General features: G+C 41.5%; 2 protein-coding genes across 4 annotated transcripts in view; one reads left to right on the top strand and one right to left on the bottom strand.

Annotated features, from left to right (window-relative positions):
- Window positions 1-11,350, top strand: part of ZNRF3 (zinc and ring finger 3) — a 69,846-nt gene extending 58,496 nt beyond the window's left edge. For both annotated transcript variants that reach the window (XM_048323244.1, XM_048323243.1), the window contains 6 exons: window positions 730-861; window positions 1,822-1,932; window positions 2,868-3,035; window positions 4,885-4,987; window positions 5,708-7,453; window positions 8,493-11,350. In XM_048323244.1, the coding sequence (XP_048179201.1) occupies window positions 730-861; window positions 1,822-1,932; window positions 2,868-3,035; window positions 4,885-4,987; window positions 5,708-7,453; window positions 8,493-8,536 (2,304 nt within the window). In that variant the 3' untranslated portion in view covers window positions 8,537-11,350. The remainder of the gene's footprint in view (window positions 1-729; window positions 862-1,821; window positions 1,933-2,867; window positions 3,036-4,884; window positions 4,988-5,707; window positions 7,454-8,492) is intronic.
- The window catches only part of KREMEN1 (kringle containing transmembrane protein 1), a 31,531-nt gene continuing 23,582 nt past the window's right edge, over window positions 11,321-19,269 (bottom strand). For both annotated transcript variants that reach the window (XM_048323247.1, XM_048323248.1), the window contains exon 9: window positions 11,321-19,062. In XM_048323247.1, the coding sequence (XP_048179204.1) occupies window positions 18,900-19,062 (163 nt within the window). In that variant the 3' untranslated portion in view covers window positions 11,321-18,899. The remainder of the gene's footprint in view (window positions 19,063-19,269) is intronic.

The raw sequence follows: 19,269 nt of genomic DNA, 5'->3' as shown, positions 1-19,269 counted from the left end.
CTTGACCAGGAGGTTGGGCTCACGACATGCCTTCCCACACACATTATTTTCTGAGTCTTTCTATGATTTGGCCTTTCTTACAAAACGTAGCTGGACCTGAAAGGAAGTTTCAGGGTGAATTATGTAGTCTACTCATATGCTTTAGTCTTTGAGTCCCCCCATCCTGCAGTCAAGAGGTCTAGTGGTTGCTAGAACTCAAGTAATTTTGAATGAGTTTGTCGAGTTAAACAGCAGAAATTACTAACTTAACTTGTTTAGGTACAAAGAGCCTGAAAGACAGGACTCTATGGGATTGTTCAGAAAGCTGAAGAAATTTCTATGTGAATAATGTAACTACAAAGTTGAAATTGAAAAATTGATGAAATGTAGCAAGGACAAGGTTTCTGGAATGTGCAGATTTTTATTCTTCTTCATTGTGAGGTTTAATGTTACAGTATTAATATATGCACTGGTACATAATGCAGCTAAGTTAAAGCTGCTATTCAGAAATAGCATTTCCTTATCCTTAATCTTAGTTTTGGTCCATAAAAAAAAAAAAAAGAACATAAGTCAAAAGTTTAATTCAGGTTTAATTCTGTGGAATACTTAAAGGTCTGTGCTAGAAGAGAACAATCAGTGCTTGAAATCAATTCCACGTTCATATTCCTTTACCATTCTCTGTGTTGTTCAGAAGAAAAGTGGTTTTCCTGAAACATGCCTTTTGAGCAGATTTTTTTTTTTTTTTCCTAGCTGAACCAGGGCTCAGAGGACCCTCTGAAGAGACCAGTGGTGTATGTGAAAGGTGCTGATGCTGTCAAGCTAATGAACATAGTTAACAAGCAGAAAGTGGCACGAGCCAGGATTCAGCATCGCCCCCCACGGGTGAGACTTTCAGATCCTTTCTCTGGATATCACAGTGCTGTTGTTACTGCAGGCAGGGCTTGCTCACTGCAAGGGTGAAGATGTTTTGATGCCCCTTATGTGCATTAATACACGTGAAATTCTGTTGACTGAAATAAACTGAATAACTGCACTGTGGACAAGCAGCTGCACCTGGTATAAGTTTAGAATCCACAGTGTGGCATCCGCTCTGTTTCAGAAGGATACTTTTGAGTATAGAAACGGCTAAAAAATTCACAGAGAAGTTTTCCTTTTTCTTGATTAAGTAACTTAGTTATTGCACACTCCTGCTGGTTCCGTTTTGTAAGGTGGTCTGCCCTGTGTTAACGAATAATTCTGTGTAGTATTTTAAACATGGATTAATGATGAGATTATCCGATTAATTATGAGATTATCTGATATTTGTAATTGTAATATAAAATACTTTTCCTAGACTTTTTTTTCCCCTAACACTCTCTAACATACAGTTTACAGAAGAAGAGCAAAGCTAGAAGGTCATCCATGTCCTAGTTACCGGTTTGGTTTGGGGTTTTTTTTAATGGAATCGTTCTGTTAAGAAATGTATTTAAGAAGTGGGCCATTTTTTAATAATTCAGATGTTGATTTTCAGTCACTTACATGCATAAGCAACCCAATAAGCTATAAAAATTTGTGTTGGTGTGATTCACTCAGTTAAAAAACCTGGATTTATGCAGTTCAGAGACAGTAAATCTGACATCTCATGACTGGCATTTTGTGTATTCTGTTCACTTGCAGCGGCACTTGAAACCCAGGTTTTGTCTCATGGAATCACAGATAATGAACACAACGGTCTGTACTTTGACTTCTGCCATTCTGACTGTGTACATTTGGCAAAGGCCCCTGAGAAATAAAAAGAGAAAGAAACAAAATTGAGTGTGATCTAAAGGAAGGAAAAATAATACTTTTGTTTTAATTTTTAAGCAACCCACTGAGTACTTCGATATGGGAATTTTCCTGGCCTTCTTTGTGGTTGTGTCTCTTGTTTGCCTTATTCTTCTCGTCAAGATCAAACTGAAACAGCGACATAGTCAGGTAAGACCAGTAATGGGATATTCACAAAATGCTGAAAGTTAGCTTCTCTTACTTTGTCCTAAAACGTGCTTTCTACTTTTGGAAATTCAGGATGCTGACTTACAGTAGCCATCTTGGTGGCTCTGTGGTTTTATCCATGCATGTAGGCCTTTGGAAGTACTTGGAAGTGTCTTTAAAGGAGATTTACATTGACCCATGATGTTCAGTCAGTTAAATCCTGAAATGAAAATGGTACAGAAGCAGTCCACTTAGCCATTGGGAAGAAAGAACATCTCTGGTTGCTCACAGGTTACCAGTAGCACTGGTATACTTCTGAATAAGTCCAGACTCTTACTGCTGTATTGTGGAGAGGATATCAGGATCGAAAATAAGTCACAAATCTTTCCAATAGGATAACATCTGTTGAAATGGGAGAGGTTTTCAAAGTAAAAAGTTTGGTTAGGAGAAATTCCAGGTGACATACTTTGAGTTTGTCCTGGAGGAAATGATACAGCTGATTTTTAACATTTCATTTTAATCTCTTTCTCAAGTATTGCTCCAGATAACATGGTGGTAACAGCATATTGGGGCATTACAATCAATCCTGACATTTAAATAAAAGTTCCTGGCCAAGCTTTGTATGTTGGCTTGAATAGTTGCTACCTATCAGTTGAGCAGTTGCAGTGTATCCCATTTGTCAGCACCTTCACCCAGTTCTAATTCAGAGTAGTTTATCATTCTCACTTCTGCATGTGGCATACATTCTTTTCATGAGGCTTCTGGTCTGAATTCTAATTAGCCTTCTCTGTTTAATGTAAGAAATTATACATCACTTGGGCCTGACATGATCTGTAAGATATGTTATGGTGGTGTTTCTCTGCTACTACACTCTAGTCCCTTACACAGCAGCATTGGTTTTTTTTTTTTCTTTTTTTTTTTTCTTTCTTCTCATGTAGAATTCCATGAACAGGCTTGCAGTGCAAGCACTGGAGAAAATGGAGACCAGGAAGTTTAAGTCCAAAAGTAAGGGACACCGAGAAAGTAACTGTGGAGCACTGGATACACTCAGTAGCAGCTCCACCTCTGACTGTGCCATCTGCTTGGAGAAGTACATTGATGGGGAGGTAAAGTATGAAAGGTTTCTTCACCATGGGCTGGGAATGTAGGTGCTTTTAGCACTGTAGTACATGGCTGGCTGTTGGGTACGTTGTATACCTGAGGTGGTTCTGCTTGTCAGTCTGATCACACTGAGCAGCCAACTCAGCTTCAGCTGCATCCTGCAGCTCCAAATTACCCATGCTGCAAAGTGAGAGGTGAGGGATCCCATTTGCAAATCGCTACCTCCAGTGTTCTTGCATTTCTGAAGAACAAGTCACAAAGAAGTCAGCAGTTGGTTCTCTGGGTATTTTTGACAAGTCATGCACTAAGGTGATTCTCTGTTGGAGGCAAGGGATACCCTTAGTGTTTTGCTTGATGGCACCCTGTCTTAAAAATGTCAAGTACACAGCACTGCTGGGAAACCAGAGGAGGAGAAGGAAGAGATGTCAGAACTTTCAGGAGCAGTTTTTTGGCTCGCCAGGGCTTGCTGTCCATGACAGTTCTACCCAGAGGAAGCAATGAAAAGGGTGAAATAGAAAATGGGCTCCTTAAAATAAATAAAGGCAGTCAATATTCACAGCTGTAAGCATCCATTAGAAAGATTATGAGGACATTTTATTTTGAAATGGTTCATAAAAGAATCATAATTTTTAAGGCAATAGAAAATACCAGATGCATGTTTGAGTGCTGCAAGGTGCAAATAGAAAGTTAATGAAGTTAGTTGATGGGAAATTATTCAGAGTAGCAAGGATGAAGGTAGGCAAGAACTTCAAAAGGGCTGTACAAAATGACTGGAGAGGAAATTCAGGCATGAGCTTGAGCATGAACTGATAGACATAGGGAATAGCTCCATGTATATCAGGGATGGGTTGGGAGCTGAGCATTGCTATTCAGGAAGAAGATTTTGATGCTTTAGAGAGCTTTGTGAAAGCAAATGGATGCTTTGTGGCAATTAAAAAGGCAAATCAGATACTAGAAATGAGCTGGGAAAGTCTAGAGAACTGAACAGAAAATAAAATTACACCACAGTGTAAGTTTAGTCATGTTCTCACTTTGAGTACTGTGTACTTCTGACCTCGTTTCACAAAAGATATGGAATGGAAATGACGGTGCTTCAGAAAAGGATAGTCATAAAATGATCAAGTATTTTGAATGGTTTCTGGGGGGGAAAAAAAAAAAGATTGAGTGGGCAAGGACTCTAGACCTAGATTTCTTGGGGACAGAGGGAAGACAAAGTCAAGTGGTGTTTCTCCACCAGGAGGTAGTAGCCCTGTGGAACTTCGTGGCAAAGCAAGTTAGAAGTTGAAAACCTAAGCTCATGGGAAGACATGAGCAGTACTTGGAAGAAAGATTCTTTGCAGGTTTCTGAACTGGTAGATATCCATCAGGCTCAGGAAATCCTGTAAACAGATCATAGCTGAAAGATGAAGAATCCTGGGCAAGGGAAAAAGTATCATATACACTGTTGATTTTGCTTTTCCCTGAGTGTTTTCCATTGCAAATAATTGTAGAAAAGGTACATCATTACTCTTGATTTTTTTTTTTTTTTTAAGTTTATTTAATATATTAAGGAAAACTTTAGTGATGGCCTTCTTCAAGTTGTTGGGTCATAGGGACATACAGGAAAAAGTGTCCTAAAGAAGTGTCCTGTATCTGCGTGGAGTTCTAAGGTGCCTGCAGACTATTCTTTTAGACACAGCTGATCACTAGCTGTTGTGCTCTTGGTTATCTTGATGCCATTTTTTTCCTCCCTAGCACTTCTAGGCTAGGAATTGCTCCATTTAGTAGATGGGTTGAAAAAACTAGGAACAAGCTGTGAAAAATTCACTTGTTAGGAGGAAGTACTTTTTCATGGTCCTTCATCTGTTCCTGTAGGAACTGCGGGTCATTCCTTGCACTCACCGATTCCACAAGAAATGTGTGGATCCTTGGCTGCTGCAGCATCACACCTGCCCTCACTGCCGCCATAACATCATAGGTAAGTGCTGCAGAGTGGATGCTCTGGTGTGTTCATTTCAGACAGCTTACAAGATGAAATAAAAAGTGCGCCTTTTTGTGAGTCTCCGTGGAGCTCTCAGTTCTTATTGTAACACAGCCCTAGAAATACAGTTAGCCCTAAACTCTTTTGAGAACAGCTGAGTGCCCCTGGCATAACCTTGGGGTGGGGATGATGCCCAGCTGAGGGCAGTGTTGTGCAGCCCTGAGTGCAAGGACACATGGAGAAGAGGGATGTTTTTCCTTGGGAATTATAAAGAAGACAATGTACGGGCTTTTATTTTTCCATGGTGTTGTAACTTGGAACCTGGTTTCCCTCAGTTGCCCTCTTCCTGCTTTCATTTCCTATGTGTTAAGAAAGTTTTCTGGCACTGCACATTTGTGTAAAAATGTGTAAAGTGAAAATTTGAGCAATGACTTCCAGCCTCTCTCAGCCTCTGCAAGATGTAAGCAGAAGATTTTGTATATATGAGAACAGTATCTGAAATAAATTCACTACTTTTGCTTTTTAAGCAAATACATTTGAGTGTTTCAAGGTCTTCTAGATTCTTTTGACTTTTGTTTTGTTCTTATTTCCTTCTGTGTAAAAATTGGTGCATAATGTAATTACATGGAAAACAAAATATCCTTCTTTCTTACATAAAGTATATTCCCTTTTATTCCCTGCTAGTTCTACTTCTCCATTCTTATTTCTCTCATGCAGAACAGAAGAAGGGAAATGCAGCTCCAATCTGCCTGGAATCCATCAACCCAGCACGCAGCCGGCAGCAGAGGGTGATTCTGCCTGTCCATTACCCGGGCCGAGTGCACAGAGCAAACCAGATAACAGCGTATCCCACTCGGACAAGCATGGACCCTCACGGGAACCCCATCACGTTACTGACAGTTGAGCGACACGGTGAACAGAGCCTCTACCAAGCCCCGTCCCCAGCCTATATTCGCAGTTATCAGCCCATTCATTTGGACCATGCTCTAAACACGCATCACTGTAGCCTGGAGCACAGGGCTTACTCTCCAGCTCACAACTTCAGACGACCCAAGTTTGGCGGACGCAACTTTTCCAAAGCAGCGTGCTTTTCCCGATACGAGACCATGTATCAGCACTACTACTTCCAAGGCCTTAGTTACCCTGAGCAAGATGGACAGCTTCCAGCTGGCATTTCCTCAAAGGGTCCTTCCCGTGCCTTTCAGCCTGGTAGCAGCATGCTTTTCCCTCCTGTGGTACATGTAATGCCCTCGTCCCGCTTGGAGAGTGGCAGTACCTCCAGCTTTAGCTGCTATCATGGTCATCGTTCAGTGTGCAGTGGATATTTGGCTGACTGCCCTGGGAGTGACAGCAGCAGCAGCAGTTCTGGTCAGTGCCACTGCTCCTCCAGTGATTCCATGGTTGACTGCACAGAGGTCAGTAACCAGGGGGTTTACGGGAGCTGCTCCACCTTCCGCAGCTCTTTGAGCAGTGACTATGACCCATATGTGTACCGCAGTAGGAGCCCTTGCCGAGTGGGTGAGGTTGGTGGTGCAAACAGGGGTGCAATTGTTCTCTTGGAGGGCCCCCACCAGGACGAGCTTCCAGCTCACAGTCACAGTATGGTGGGTGCTGACTGCCGGCCTATGCCAGCTTCTTCCTCAGGGGACCAACTGTCTAACTGCAGCATGGATATGAACTATAGCAGTAATTCCTCACTAGAGCACAGGGATCCAAATGGCACTACCTCAGAGGGAGGACCTGAGGCCACTCCTGGTGCTGCCTTGGATGTTAAAAGGAACTGGAAGAATCCAGAGCTAGCAGGGTCGATTTCGGAGCAAGCGTGTGCATGCTGCTTTGAATTCCAGCACTCTGCCCTGGAGCCAAGCAATGGGACAGCTGACTGTAGTGCACTCTTCCTTAGCTCTCCACTGTGGGGGACATGTGGCCAAGGAATTGAACCACAGTCAGGGAACACCCCAGGCTTGTACAGTATTAACTCAGACCACTTACATAGGACAGATGGGGTAAAATATGAGGGGTTGCCCTGCTGCTTCTATGAAGAGAAGCAGGTAGCCTGTAGTAGCAACAGTGGCAGTGGAGGTGGTGGCTGCTATACAGAAGACTATGCAGTGAATGTGCAGTACACGCTTCCTGATGAGACCTTGCCAAACTGTTGTAAGGGTGTATGTGATCTGGGTCAACGCATTCCCATAATTCCTGAAGACAGAGACTGTGAGCTGATTCTACCGACAGAGCACCAAGGGACCCACATAGGAGGCTGTAGCTCCTGGGATGGAACACCTGAGCTAGACACTTACCTGCACTGTCAAGGTATTGGAGAGGTACAGGTCGAGAGGGAGGTGTGCTATGAGGCAACATCATTCCTACGGCAGAACTACTCTCAGGAGGAGGAAACTGGAATGCCCTTTCCCAGTCCCACTCTGAAGTCCCAGAAGCTTATGACGACCACAAAGGCCACAGGTAATATATGTGCTTTTTTTGATTACTTGCTACCTTTCTGTCTCAGTGTAGGAAATGCTGCCGGCTGTCTAGGTACCTGCAGCCATAAAGGTTACTCCGTCCTTTGCATAAGAGCAGTTACTGACTAACCATTCACCCCAAAGTATTATTCTCTGGTTACCTGTGCTCATTTGGTCATAACTAGAGGAGGAGAAGATGATTGTTTACTATCTAACCCTATAAAAGCTTGCATGCTCATCCTTTGTGGGGAGGGGTCCCCATTAGAGTTCCCACAGCAAGGGACACTGCTGGTCATGGCAGCTGTGGTGAGTTGCCTAGGAAGGCAAGGCTACCCTGAGAGACGACAGACAAGTTGAAGGGTGTTTTTAAAAAAAAAGTGAAAACCTTTGAATTGCCTTAGAAGAATATGTGGGAAAGTCTCTGCTGTGGACATAGACAAGGGGGAAAAAATAACTACTCACAGAAAGAAGGGTATATTTCTTACCTGCCTTGCCAGGGTTATTTTAAGGGGTGTCCATAGAATCACAAGGTACCCTAGGTTGGAAGGGACCTCAGGCCATCATCTAGTTCAACCCCCTGCTCAAAGCAGAGCCAGCTCTGAGACCAGACCATGTTTGACAGATTACACCAAGTTTATCCAGTCAGGCTGGATAAACCTTCAGGGACACAGAGTGCAGTCCCTTTCTGGACTTCTCTGCCTGTGCCTGACTGCCAGTATGGTCAAAAGATTTTCTTTATATCCAGTCTGAAGATCTTATACTTCAACTTAACTTCTCACCTCTTGTTCAGAATGCATGTCTGTGAAGACTGTGGTTCCATCACTGGGACAACCTCTATGTAGGTATTGCAAAGCTGCTAGGGATGCCCTTACGGCAGGCTGAACAACCCAAATCCCTCAGCCTCTTCACACAAAGTGCTCCAGCCCTCTGAGCATCTTGGCTCTCTGCTAAACTCCAGTCAGTGGGTGTCTTACTCTGGGGGCGCAAAACTGTGTGCAATATTCTAGATGCAATGTTCCTTAGTTTTGTTTATCTTTCAGGTGCTGGATCTCATCCCTTGGAAAGAAGCCAAATCAGTGACTAGACCTGTCCAGAAGATCCCAGATGGAGAAGCGGAGCTTATCAGAGACTCCAAATTCTCATGGACATAATTTTTTTTAAGCTTTGACAAACACGCAAAAGTGGTAATGTGGAGAAGTCCCTCCCCTATTTCCTCTGTGTTCACATCAGTTTGATTGTCTCCTTTGTCCCTCCTGCCTGAAGACTTCAGGCCTTGATTTGTGTGCAAAGCCCATGTGGGGACATGGTGTGGAGCATTTCTGAGCTCTAGTGCCATTTCTGTATTAATGACAAAGTGTTATTTATATTTTCTTTTTAGAAGTGACCTCTTGCTGAGAGGTAACACAGTGTGTTAAATAAGCCAGGCTATGTGTAGATGCTGTTATCTCCTACTTGAAGGAGTCCAGCCTTTGATAAGCTCAGGGCTACACCTGCCTTAGAAACCAGATAGCACCTTGAAATATAGTAGTCCAGAGGGATACAGCTGCTGAATGGATGCTCAGATACTGACTAATCCCAGTAGCAAATCCTAGCAGCCAGCAAGTTATGCGAGTGATTTTGAGGGAGGTGAAGCATTGGACTGTCTCCTTTCTCCTCTTCCCTTCTCCCCCCTTTCATGCTGCTCTGATGGTTTGGCTAGGAAGGTGTCCTGCCATTATGATTAGTTTCAACAGAGTGGGGGTAAGGAAACTGATAGCTCAGAATGTTCTCATCCTCACTTCTTTGAACCGTGGACCTCATTGTATCTTCTGACCAGTGAAGAATGCTGGGGACCTCTCCCTCAAGCAGATGCTAGAACAAAGTGCTTAGAAAGGCTATTACCTTTGTAGGTAATGAACTTTTCCTTCCATAGGAAGTTTTTCAGGCACCTGTAGCCCCTGTTACGGCTGTGAGGAATGCTGGCATGTACAGGGAAACAGCTTGCAGTGTGCTTGCAGCTTTGCTGGCTCATTTTGGAAACAGGTCATAGGGTTTCTTGTTTCCTTACAGGCTGCAAGCATGCCTACGGGAAGCAGTGCTTGTCACCTCTTGCACATGTGGGAAAGTGAGGGACTTGGTTTAATCATTGTTTTCTTCTTCGCTGTGCTTAATGTAGCTTCCATAGATTGATCTGTTTTAAAGGTTTCTTGGGCCCAGCCAGTTGTGCTTCATTTTTGTCTTGTGTACAGAGTGCTCTCTGTACCCCATTAGCCTGGGCACATACTTTTGTTCTTGTTCTTGTCCTAGTGGGGATGTTTGTTATCATGAGATAATTTATGTTGTCACTTCTGATAGCAATTGTTTCCTGTGGAAACAGCAGCTTCTGAGTAAGAGGCTACCATAGCATGGGTTAAATTGCCTGTCATGCTGCATGTGCCTGAGGACACAGTGTCATCCTGTGGTGTATTCACAGCAGGAATTCTTCTAAAGGGAAACTAAGTATTTAATGCCCACAGTGCCAGTCTTCTGAAAAGATTTGTCCTAAGTTCAGTACACTTTGGAGATACTTCAAAGACATGAAATAGAGATGTACACTTCATATTCTGCCAAAGCAATGTCCTTGACAGCACTGGGCTGGTTGTGAGACCCAGCAAAGCTAACTTGTATTCTCTGTAGTCCCAAATGAACTATTTTAAAAGAAGGAAACATCTAAGAAATAACAAATATATTTGTCTATTTCTTTTTGCTTTTGTACCCAGAAAGTTAGGAAAAAAAGTTCCATCTAAAGGAATTCACATTACATCTTTTCAATCAACAAGCACCAAAATTCAGCTGTTCAGAGAATTAATACAAGGCAGTATCTGGGTATAAGATTAAAAGAAAAACTTCAATAAACACATTTTGTGTGTATAAAGCTTATTAAAAACTTATTCATTCTCTGAATGACTGAAGTAAGTGGTATGTGTTGGGAGAATAAACTCTAAAGGTTTGTGATTTTTGGAATTTAAAAAAAAAAATTTAAGTCTTACCCTCCCCTTCCTCCACTAAAAAAGAAATGCATTTTAGAAGCTATGGTGTATTAGCTTGGTTATTCTGCTTGGTGTTTTGTGAGGCACTGTAAAGGCCACCTAAGATACATTGTACTCTGTAACTATACAGCACGTTGTGGTAAAACGTGGTTCTTAAAGAGATTTGAATATTCTGGCTCATGGTGATCCCAGATGTACTGGTCCCATACACACTGGGGAAATCTGTGCTGGTACAAATCTCTGCAGCCCACACCACAGACACCCTACACCTGCTTTCTGTGTTGGGTTTGATATTTAACATAAAACTCTATGTCCAGTGCAGACTTACAGGCTAGCTGGCCATGATAGATGGTTTTTATAACAAAATGCCTTTCTACTACTTACATGAACAGTTGTCATTGTGTTTGGCTCACGAGGCACTATTTAAAATGTTTTTAATTAAAATTGTCTTATAGCACTTAAAATTGTTTTGTATAAAATTTGCTGTAAAGATTTGTAATATGGTCAAAGGGCTCTTTCTCCTTCATTACCATTTTTAAAAATGTTTTAAAAGCTAGAAAGCATCTTGTATATATTCTGTATATGTATAGCAGCACATTTCATGTATGGAAATATGTTCTCAGAATATTTATTTACTAATATATTTATCTTAAGCCATGTCTTATGTTGAGAGTGTGTGACATTATTGTAATAATCATTGAAAATCACTAACACGAGGCCCTGTAAATACATGATAATTGCACACAAAGATTTTACAGTACTTGCCGACCAAAAATGATTTAAGAGAAGTGTAGTTACTTGCAGTTTTGTAAGAAAGTGTACAAATGTCTGTATTAAAAGAAAAAAAAAAAAGGCAAAACCACACAAAAAATACAGTTTTATTGCATATACATGTGGGAGTTGTCCTTCTTGTTTTGGGGGAAAGGATATAGATAGCTATTCTCAAAGTATAGTCCTAGATATACTGAGATGAGCTCTAATAAACAACATTTCTTCCTTTTTTTTGAAAATAACAGGTGGATATGTATATGCCTTCACACAGCACGCAGGTTATTGGGGGGGACCCGGGGGGCACTTGTCACACAGGCCCCTGAACCCTTCAAGCACACGAGAAGTACCACATCTGCTAAAAGAGATCCTCATTTATGTTTGGAACCTGCCTGTTCCTTGTGGCAGGGGAACTTAACTCTGGTGTAATTTCAGGTAAAAGTAATTTATTGTCCTGAAATAAAATCGCTTTGGGACAGCATGATACATGTGGACACAGCTGGGTCAGTCATAGCTTGAATAGTTACACTAGATCCAGGTCCTTGCCCTGCATCATGGAATCACTGGTCCAGCTTAAGTGAAAATCAATACTGTGGTACTCATTTTGTCAGCAGAGAGCACAATTTGATCAGAGATATTTATGCAGACACCAGAAGACGGGAGCCTGGGGGCGTGTGGCTCTGTGCATGTATGTACATGTATATTTATGTATGCTATTTCATGTATTATTTATTTCCCATCCAGTGATACACACAGAGTGTTTTCCAGGATTCTCCAGTTTCTTCCTTTTCCCAAAGATTTTTACCTTGTAATCCCCTGGACTTTCCCCATCTCCCATCCATGTTCAAATGCACTGTAATTCAATCACCTCAGGATTCAGCCAAGAAATGAGCCTTACTTCTCTCCACCCCTCGTTTCATATGTGAAAACTCCATTTGGGATGACAGATTGTTGAGGAGTGTCATTTTATAGGGGAGCCTTTGTGGCATGAGGACCAGTTACCATCCTGATCGCAGGTACGATGGAAAAGCCTGGCCTGTGTGCAAAGACAGGCACAGAAACGGAAGAGCAAAAGGAGCAAGTGCTTCCCAATGAAAGTACGTGCCCCTTTTTTTGCTCAGTGAACAGAATCTTGGCAACTGCCAGTGATTACAGATATGCCTTTTAGATGTGCCTTTTATCTGCAAATCAGTTCATCCAACAACTGCTTTTACAAATAGCATAAACCCCGCCGTACATGGATGGCTGCTAATGCGTACGTTGATGGGTCACACCTGAGTCTCCCTTCCCTTCCCTCCCTCCATCCCCCGTTTGCTATTGCTGCTGGGGTTCTGTTTTCTTGTGCCCTGTTCTGAAGAAAACTGTTCAGTGATTGTGCTTTGAAGAACAGCACAGACCACCACCATCGGTGTCCCACAGAATAATCAGTGAGCCCATATTCTGTCTCTGAGAAAGGCAGCAGTGGGCTGCTGGCTGAACTTGTATGTGGTGCTTAGCTGTGTGTGAGATTGTCTTTGTTGTGGCTTTTAAAAAATGACTAAATATTTTCTATCCAAAATGAACATTTTGATACTTGGTGGGTGGGGGGGGGGGAGGTTCTTTTTACTTTCCAGGTTCGATGTTTAAGGAACAGATTTGTGACAAAATTGGGAGTCCTGTGGGGCACCACAGACCTCCACAGAACCTCGATACGGTAAAAAAAGTCAAGCAGGAGCAGACTATTCCAAATGGACTGTACATTATCGTAACACTTGGTGTTTCTGTAACACTATCTGCAATATCATGTGCATCTGTCAAATCTATGACAGCTGTTAGGTAATGTTTGTTGTTACTTGGGTAGTGTGAAAAGAAAAATGCCCTTAAAAGGATGGCCGTGTTCATACCCTGTGGAGCCAGCCTGGCCTAATTCTCTGGCCAGGGAGACAATAGCATACCTGAAACCAGATATTTTACCTTGCAGTGAAAGCGCTGTGCTGCTGTGACTTAAATGCTTCATAGAAAAGTGTCTCTTTCAGAATAAAGAACACGTTTCTCTCATGGGGAATGAAACTGCTGCTTAGGAAACAACCAGGAAAAAAGAAGGGAACGGTTCCCAGAAAGAACAAAAGTGCAGGAGTCTCATAACCGGAATGGCAAGAAAGGAGAGCAGAGTAACCTCCTCTGTGTAAGGGGAGGTCGGTCCCCTGTAACACTTGTGTTTCTAGAAGAAAAATGAGTCTTCACATGAAAAGCTGGAGACAGTTTTGGTATTTGTCACTGGTTTTCTGGTGTTTGCATAAAAGGTTGCTGAAGGTTTCTTAAACTGCAGCATTATTTTGGCCAGGAGGAATTAATTAGAGAGAAAAGATGAATCTTGCAAGAAAGTGGAAACAGCATTACATATTGCAGCAATTTGTAAAGCAAACAGTGAAAGAACTGTTACAGTTCTTTCTAAAAGTTTGAAAACACGTAAACTGAAAACTTTCAGTTTGCTGTTACCTCTGAACTTGTGTCTCAGAGCAATATCATACTTTATGTAAGTAATCATTCTCAGCTCTAATACTTTCTTCTAACTTGTATAGCAAGCAGTGCTCTTGTAACCTGCTGGTGAACTGCAGCAGTTTCTGCCTCCTTTACTCCATGTTTGTATACACTTCAGCCATCCTAACTGAACTCCTCCTGCACAAATACACTGTATTTATTTTTTCATAATTATTATTTACAACCACTTGCTGAATACAGGGTGAACAGTTATAAACACAGTGCATACTTCAGCAGTGAGTCATCTCAAGTTTGATTTATTCTGGTTTCTTGACAGCCTTATGTGGTTCATGTGATAGCTTTTGGATTTGTAGCAAAATGTCTTGAGACTGAAGTTCACAATGCCAAATTTCATCCCAAAGCACAGGTGCTCAGTAAATTTGAGGAAGTATGAGTGGCATGAAATGTATGTGTATTGGGGATGTGTTGTTACAGAAAAAATGGTATGGTCTGAAGGCAATACTATTTTTCACTCTCAAGGTAGCAGAATTGTTCATAAATGTCTAGAACAATATTCAGGTGAAACTACCAGTGAACTGTATTTCATTGGAAGATTGTGAAATACTACTGCAAGGTAGTAAGAACTAGTTGGACAAGTTTTTGTCAGGAGTTGTTTTTGTAGTTCACTCTTCCTTTAGGCAAAGTGGTGCACTAGAAAAATCTGTTCCTTCCCACTGCCTGAGAAGGCTTGTTAAGCAGAAGATGAAAGTGGAATAGCTACTTATGCTCATTCAGTGGCAGCAGTGTGTCTGCTCATGTGTTTGGCCTGCAGTCATCCAGGCTGCAGATTCAGTACAGTTTCCAGGACTATCTGTAAAAATCTCCTATTTATACTATTGCCAGGGGGAGTTGGAATATGTAGACTTCAATTCTGCAATCCCACTGGATTGTCTGCCTGAGCAATGGGATAAACTTCCTCAGCATTGTCCTGGCTGTAGAAAATCTGGCAGAAACAAGTCCTAAAAAAGATTATGTAAATGCTTGATTGAAAAAGCAGATTACATGTTTGATGGTAAAAATTGTCCAGAGAATATATGCACACGAATTTGCAGAATTTGATGAACAGTCTAATACAATTACTAGGCTAGAAATGAGATTCAAAGGAGTAAAGTGTTTCTTACAGCAATTGTTTTATCAGCATCTATTCTGTCACAAAGCTGAGTTTGAGTTACCCTATTCTCAATGTCCTTCTATCATATATACCAAAGAAGTATCTTTGGTTTTTTTCCCTATGGTTACAGTGTATAGAAAATTTATTTTTCCCAGAGTGTAAACTAACATCTTTTTTTCCTATAAAATGTTAGCAAAATCCAAGCATAATATGCTGTATTAAATAATGCATTTCCTATACATATACAAATATATATTACTATGATAACACATCACACATTTTTACATAACACAGTCTCTGTTTTCCCACAACATAACAATATTAAGACAAAAATACATATAAAATCATGTAGTCAACAAACTAAACTAGTTTTAAATGTAGATTCTGAATGAGGGAAGGCACTTGTCCAGCTGGCCCCTTTCCACCTGAGGTCCACATGCAGTGCAGGCTGCTGGAACTGGGGTGCTGTGTGAAGGCAGCAGGCTCACAAATCGCTGCTCTGGCAGTTCCAGCAGAAGTACTCACTGCCCCAGCTTCTGGGGCACACATCTGTCCTTGTCCTACGGCTTCTTGTCTGTCTGCTTAGCTGTGGACTCGGTGAGCTCTTAGCTCATCTCTCTGTGCAACCACCCAATGAGCAAGATCAAAGAGCTCAGCTCTGTAAAAAGTAACTCAGGGAAGAAAAAGCCATGGCAATTTTTAACCTGATCAGTTTATTGCACCACTACACAGCTGGTCACACCAACACAAGACTGAGGAGGGGACCAGAGCAGGAGCTGAAATCCATGTATATGAGGAGGCAGCCCCTCACGATGATCTGCTTGTCAAAGCAGTTGCTTTGGACATTGTCGCCAGTGTCACATTTGCAGCCTGTCCAGGCTCTTGAGGGGACTGCTAGGCAGGAGGTCAGAAGGCCATTCAGATACAATCCCAAACCAATTCTTCTGCAGTTATTTTCAATTTGTTGAAGAAAATGCTGCAAACACCAACAGCCTGAGGTGTCCCTGCTCTCCAGCTGCCAGCTCTCAGCTGGCTGTGTAGTAGGGGCATTTCTTTTGTGGCATTACAACAGTTGTGCATGTCACACTTTTTGCTTCTTTCTCCCTCAAACCCTTACAGCAAAGATCAAAACATGCTATGTTAATGGATACCACATATCTTGGCCGTAAATCACCACACTGAAGTGTCTGTACCAGACCACATTTGGAAAAAATCCACACCAGAGATCTACCTGCTCTTCATGGTCTCAGCCCTGTAAAGTAGTAAGTGCTATTTAAGGGACCCTGTCTATGAATTTCCATCTATTGGTCTGTTTGCTAGCTCTAGAAGTATCTAGCATCGGAAAATCTGAATGATTTGGTGGGAGGGAACATAATTTCTTCAATGCTTTTATCAGTGTATTACCCATGCACTGTCTAATATCTTATGCATAGGCATGTTTATTGTTGCCATGACCATTTAATCTGCTGTAAGTGCTAATTTTATGGGTCTTTTGTGCAGAAATTTGATAAGTGTTCCTCATGAAAGTCTCATTAAATATAATTTTATTTAAAAAATAGTTGAGGAGCTAAGGGACCGATGCAAAAACTTCACTTCCTAAATTCTCTAGATTTTGCATTAGTAGTATCCATCTTTGTTGTTGTTTGTAATGAGATTTTCTCTAATATTATAGTAAAATTAAATTCTTTACTAAGGAAGAGAAGCGTAACAGTTCTGTGTATTTTCCTTCTGCAGAAGGTGTCAATCAGTCACTGGGTGTTCCTGATGTTACCTCAGTTTGTCACCATTAACTGCTTTGTGAATGTCTCTCTGACAAAATGTTTAACTTGCATTTGATGAGGCAAGCAAACAAAGCTTCATCACTTTGTGGTAAGCACTGTGTGCTTGTAACAGCTCCTAAGGATCTGGCACCACACTGATTCTCTCTGCCTGGTTTCCTATTAGTGCATCAAATTAAGGATGTTTAGGAACCAACCTACTTCGTTTTGCTGTGAATCTCTGAGGTGAACTCTTTGTCTACACAGCATGATGCAAAACCTTACTTTCAAAAAAGGCAATTTCAGAACTTTTCTTGGGTCTGAAACAGACAATGGTTTTTGGTCCAACATGATGACACGTTTTGCAACTTGTCCTGTCTTCATTTTAGCTAATACTGTAATTATATTTTCCTGTATTCTTTCCAGCAGCTCATGCAAGAAAGTACTAGATGTTCTCATGCTATTCCATTTTTTATATAAACAATTCCATAACTGCTGGCTTAGTAAAATCTGGTTTCTTTTAAGCACGCATTGTGATACTGTTCAGCTGTCTCTAGCACTCAGCTGTGGTACATAAATGGAGCTGGACTGAATTCAGTTCAGGTAAGAGACCAGATCTGCAATGAGAAGTAAGGCACAATATTTCAGTGCTTAATTCTTCAATGCCCTGTTTTTTCAAGGAAATCTGTAGCCCTCATGAAGGGGAGGGAGTTATATGTTTAAAAACATAAGGGCAGATACAAGAATGAATTTAAACTCAGTGATGATTTTCTTACTTTTCTAGTACCCTTTGCAGAGGCACTTAATAGATGTTCTCTGACTGCACATCTGGTATATGCAGACCATTGGTATATGTTCAAACTTAACCAGAATTACTGTAGTTTATTGGTTGTCAGTGAATCTCCTCTGAGTTTGAGGAGCTGCCTACTGTAAACTTTGCCAGTCAATATATCTGACCTTCTGCAATGACAGTTTTTCTTAAGTATCTTGCTGGTCTGAAATTGCTGAGGCTGAAAGACTCACTGCTGATCCCTTGGAATCACTTGTTTCCCACTTGTGGTGGGATGAGAAATCTGAGTATTGTGTATGGACACTCAGTCTACCAAAGAGAAGAAATAGTTAATGCTGTCTGTTGCAGTCAAAGAGAAAATAGTTCACAGATCAGATGTTTTAGTTCTGTGACAATTAAGGCAATTACCTTAAAAATTCAGTCCAGTTTTAATGTTGCAGGCAAGGAGACACTTCTCACAGGTAAGTATCAAGGCAACTGTTCCATGTGTGTCCAGCTGCACAGCCTGGCACAGCTGAGTTGGTGATAGCAGCCTAAAACTTTGGAAATAGTTTGGGCTGCTGAGATTAATACATGTGGCTTCAGAGTAAAAATCTGTTAGTTAGCCTCACTGTTAAAAATTCAGTGGATTACAGTATCTTTGGACAATCCTTTAAGAAGCCCATAGCTTATACCCAGGATGAATGCTGGATGTCAGGCTGGAGCACAATAGTTTTTTAAAGGATCACCGTGAATATGAACAAAATTATCATAAACATCAGTGAATGGTGAGTCAGACACAGTCATTTAAAAGGCTTCAATGCTCATGCAGGCCTGGAGCTGGTGAGCATTAGTCAATCAAAATGCCCATTTGCAGCCAAATCTTACTTTAGGGGCCTCCTGAATTTGATTTATGTGTGCATCTCTGCTTGTAGACACAGAAACAGAAAATGCAGAAAGAGCACAGCACTGAGCAACCAGGCTGACAGCTTTTCTGGTCTTTGATTCCCTTTTACTGTATAGTACCATTTAGATGTGTTTACATCAAGGCAAGCAAGTTCTGTTTGCTGTGGTAGCCAAGCAGGCTATCAGTACCCACCTCTTTCTTCAGCCTTGAGAACAGAAGGACTAAAGGAGCCTGATATAAGAGTGGTAGAGGCAAGTAGGACACAAGAAGTCCTCAACCTGTAGATACCCCTTCAGTTACCTTTGGCAGGGGTAGAGAACATTTTGAATTTTATGAGTTTTTACATCTATTTTAAGTGCAATGGTTTAAAGGCAGTAATTAACAGCACTACAGACTTGAGGAGCACCAGATAGTTCAAAATTATTGCTGCAGTTAAATCCGTTGTCACTAGTATACCCAAGAGAACAGCAGATAGGCAAAGTCACTCAAAGGCCTTTGGAAATGGACTTTTTGGAAAACAAGTATGAGATTGGAAGGAAAAAAAGGAAGATTAATCTCAAGTCACCTGGATTTTAAGAAGATCAATTCTTGCAAAATAAAAGACACTTCAGTTTCCCACTAGTGGGTTGCAATCGTCTTGTTGATTTCGAAGCTTTTTCTTGAAGATGGATATGGATGTGGATGGCTGGTAAAATATACTCCAGATCTCACCAGCAGTAGTAACGTCACTGCAGTCTTCTGTTTCAGCTGCAGCTGGAATCTGATGTGACCTAGGAAACAAGAGGTAATTCACTCTTGTGTTAACATGCTAGGGAGGATAATGTTATATCTGCAGTACTTCTACACTGGGAATGCTCACAGCTTCCACTAATTTGTGACACTTTTTCTTTGTACCTGCTGCAAAATGTGGGGTTTTGGAATGTTTCTTGTCTTGACCAAATGAGAAGTTAGGTATTCTATTGCCACCCTAATGACAG

Source organism: Corvus hawaiiensis, chromosome 18, assembly GCF_020740725.1.
Source record: "Corvus hawaiiensis isolate bCorHaw1 chromosome 18, bCorHaw1.pri.cur, whole genome shotgun sequence".
NCBI lineage: Eukaryota > Metazoa > Chordata > Aves > Passeriformes > Corvidae > Corvus > Corvus hawaiiensis.
The sequence above is the reverse complement of the archived record's forward strand: the minus strand, read 5'-3'. Positions and strand labels throughout refer to the sequence as shown.